Raw genomic sequence first — 2,500 nt, forward strand, 5'->3', positions numbered from 1 at the left:
TACTAGTATTATTATTAGTATTATTATTATTGATGTTATTATTGTCATTATCATCAACATCATCATCATCATCACCATCATCCATTATCCATCATCAAAAGAAGCGATCTGTATGATGCCGCTATCTTAAACACTATCTATCCTATTTGTGTATGAAATCTGGCTATCGGAATGATTGTGTTCCTTTGGGCTTCCCAATTATATTATTCACTCGCATTTTATTTTCAATCTTTATAAATATTTTACAATGTTGAGTACTTGATAAATGCTCATTATTTCCATTATTTCAACTTACTCAGATCTAAAATGAGTACCCTGTCCGCTACAGCATTGTCTCTGCCGAGACATGTAGTTATAGTTGATAAAAGGTGCCATGCCTCATCAAACATGTTAAGTATGGCAATTGGCGAGGAAGCACCCGTGTAGCGGTGTGAGCACCATATAAATGACATAGTTATGTTATTTTTCCATTATTTACTCAATCACCTTTGTATTTACTTTCCAATTTATTTTTAATTATTGCGATATAATCACAACTCTGGAAATATTTTTCTATACAAAGTGATTCAGAAGACAGAGAAGCAGATAAAAATGAAGAATAAGAATAGGAAGAAGAAGAAGAAGAAGAAGAAGAAGAAGAAGAAGAAGAAGAAGAAGAAGAAGAAGAAGAAGAAGAAGAAGAAGAAGAAGAAGAAGAAGAAGAAGAAGAAGAAGAAGAAGAAGAAGAAAAAGAAGAAAAAGAAGAAGAAGAAAGAAGAAGAAGAAGAAGAAGAGAAGAAGACAAGAAGAAGAAGAAGAAGAAGAAGAGAAGAAGAAGAAAGAAGAAGAAGAAGAAGAAGAAGAAGAAGAGAAGAAGAAGAAGAAGAAGAAGAAGAGGAAGAGAAGAAGAAGAAGAAGAAGAAGAAGAAGAAGAAGAAGAAGAAGAAGAAGAAGAAGAAGAAGAAGAAGAAGAAGAGGAAGAAGAAGCAGGGATTCATGGGAAAATGAAATCTGTTGGAGGATATGGATTAAACGATTTGGATGACGAAGATGATAATGTTTATGAGTTTGAGGAAGAAAAACAAGGGGGGGGGGGCAGAGGAGGAGAAGAACAACAAGATGATGTATTATTTGCAGTATTTGTAGTAATGTTAGTAGTAGTAGTAGTAGTAGTAGTAGTAGTAGTAGTAGTAGTAGTAGTAGTAGTAGTAGTAGTAGTAGTAGTTAAATGAGCAAGAGGAGGAGGATAGAGGAGGAGGATGAAGAAGAGGAGGAGGAAGAAGAAGAAGAGGTGGTGGAGGAGGAGGAGAAGAAGAAAGCAGATGTGAAGTTAATAGAGCAAGAAGAGAATATGGAGAAGACATGTTCTCACCTAATCCAATGCTGTAACCAATGACGACTGCCACAACTGTAAACAGAGATAAAATGGAATGTGCCATCTTGTACCGTCGATGTCCGAGTCTATGAACTTTGGTTGTTGCAGTCTTCAGTTCTTCTACTTGTCCAGCGCAGATCAATTCGTGAGAGTTGATGTCTGTGTATAAGAACGTTTTTCGTTGATGAAAGGTTGATTTTCCTCTACCAGTCCAGCGGAGAATGATCGTTTCACATAAATGTCCTCACTATTTATAATGTTATAGCAAACATGAAAAACGTTAGTTAGGGTGACGCCCCCTTTTCTTTCAATACCCACACTACTGTCACGTGATTCATCGCCTGTTTTGATAGAAGTGTACGTCATTATACAAGTTTGATCCAGATTTATCTCCCCGTTATTTCTATTTCTATTTAATATGTTTGAACTTTTTAAAAAAATGTTACACGGTACCTCTGCACGGTCATGTTGTAGTCTTGTGGGGCTATAATATAGTCTTGGGATGTGCAGTGGCGGTTCTAGGCCAGTACGATTGGTCGGGCAAAACGACCAAATCTTTGTTTAAGAAAGAATAACCTTATCACGAAGCCTTGTCTGGTTGGGGAAAACAAAATAAAAAGTCAACAATTATGGAAATGTGTACTACCTAAAGAATTATAATCTTTAATATAATAATTTACCGACCTAATGTCTGTTAATTTGTAGATTAATTCGTTTCACCGAATTTTTCATAATTGAAATAATCACGATCTGATCATTTCGTGAAGTCGTGAATTCCAACCTTTGCCATCTCATGGTTATCGACACAGGGCACGATTTGTGGTCAAGTATGTATGGACTAAATCAACGCTTGATCCATGTGATGACACGAAATGTCTTACAATATATACTATCGCACCTTTCTCTTCATTTCCATCTTAAGAAAAAGGGAATTCTAAAGAAAAAATGTTGTTCATTTCATTTGCCAAACACCATTAGGGGGCAGCGTGGCTCAGCGGTACGGTCTTTGCTTCCAGCTCGGAAGGTACCATGTTCGATTGCCCGCCGCTACGCTGTGTGACCTTGAACCCCAGCTCAATTTTCGGCGCTGTACTGCAGCTGACACCTGGGTTATTCCAGTCTTCCCTCGGAATAGATCCTAGAGAC

At 37.2% G+C, this 2,500-nt stretch overlaps 1 protein-coding gene across 2 annotated transcripts in view; it reads right to left on the reverse strand.

The window, feature by feature from the left end:
* LOC144960271 (uncharacterized) overlaps window positions 1-1,683 on the reverse strand; it is a 29,701-nt gene extending 28,018 nt beyond the window's left edge. For both annotated transcript variants that reach the window (XM_078893315.1, XM_078893314.1), the window contains exon 1: window positions 1,352-1,683. In XM_078893315.1, coding sequence (XP_078749441.1) covers window positions 1,352-1,418 — 67 coding nt within the window. In that variant the 5' untranslated portion in view covers window positions 1,419-1,683. The remainder of the gene's footprint in view (window positions 1-1,351) is intronic.
* Window positions 1,684-2,500: the final 817 nt, after the last annotated feature.

Source organism: Berghia stephanieae, chromosome 15, assembly GCF_034508935.2.
Source record: "Berghia stephanieae isolate SIO BIC M18660-M18661 chromosome 15, UCSD_Bste_1.3, whole genome shotgun sequence".
NCBI lineage: Eukaryota > Metazoa > Mollusca > Gastropoda > Nudibranchia > Aeolidiidae > Berghia > Berghia stephanieae.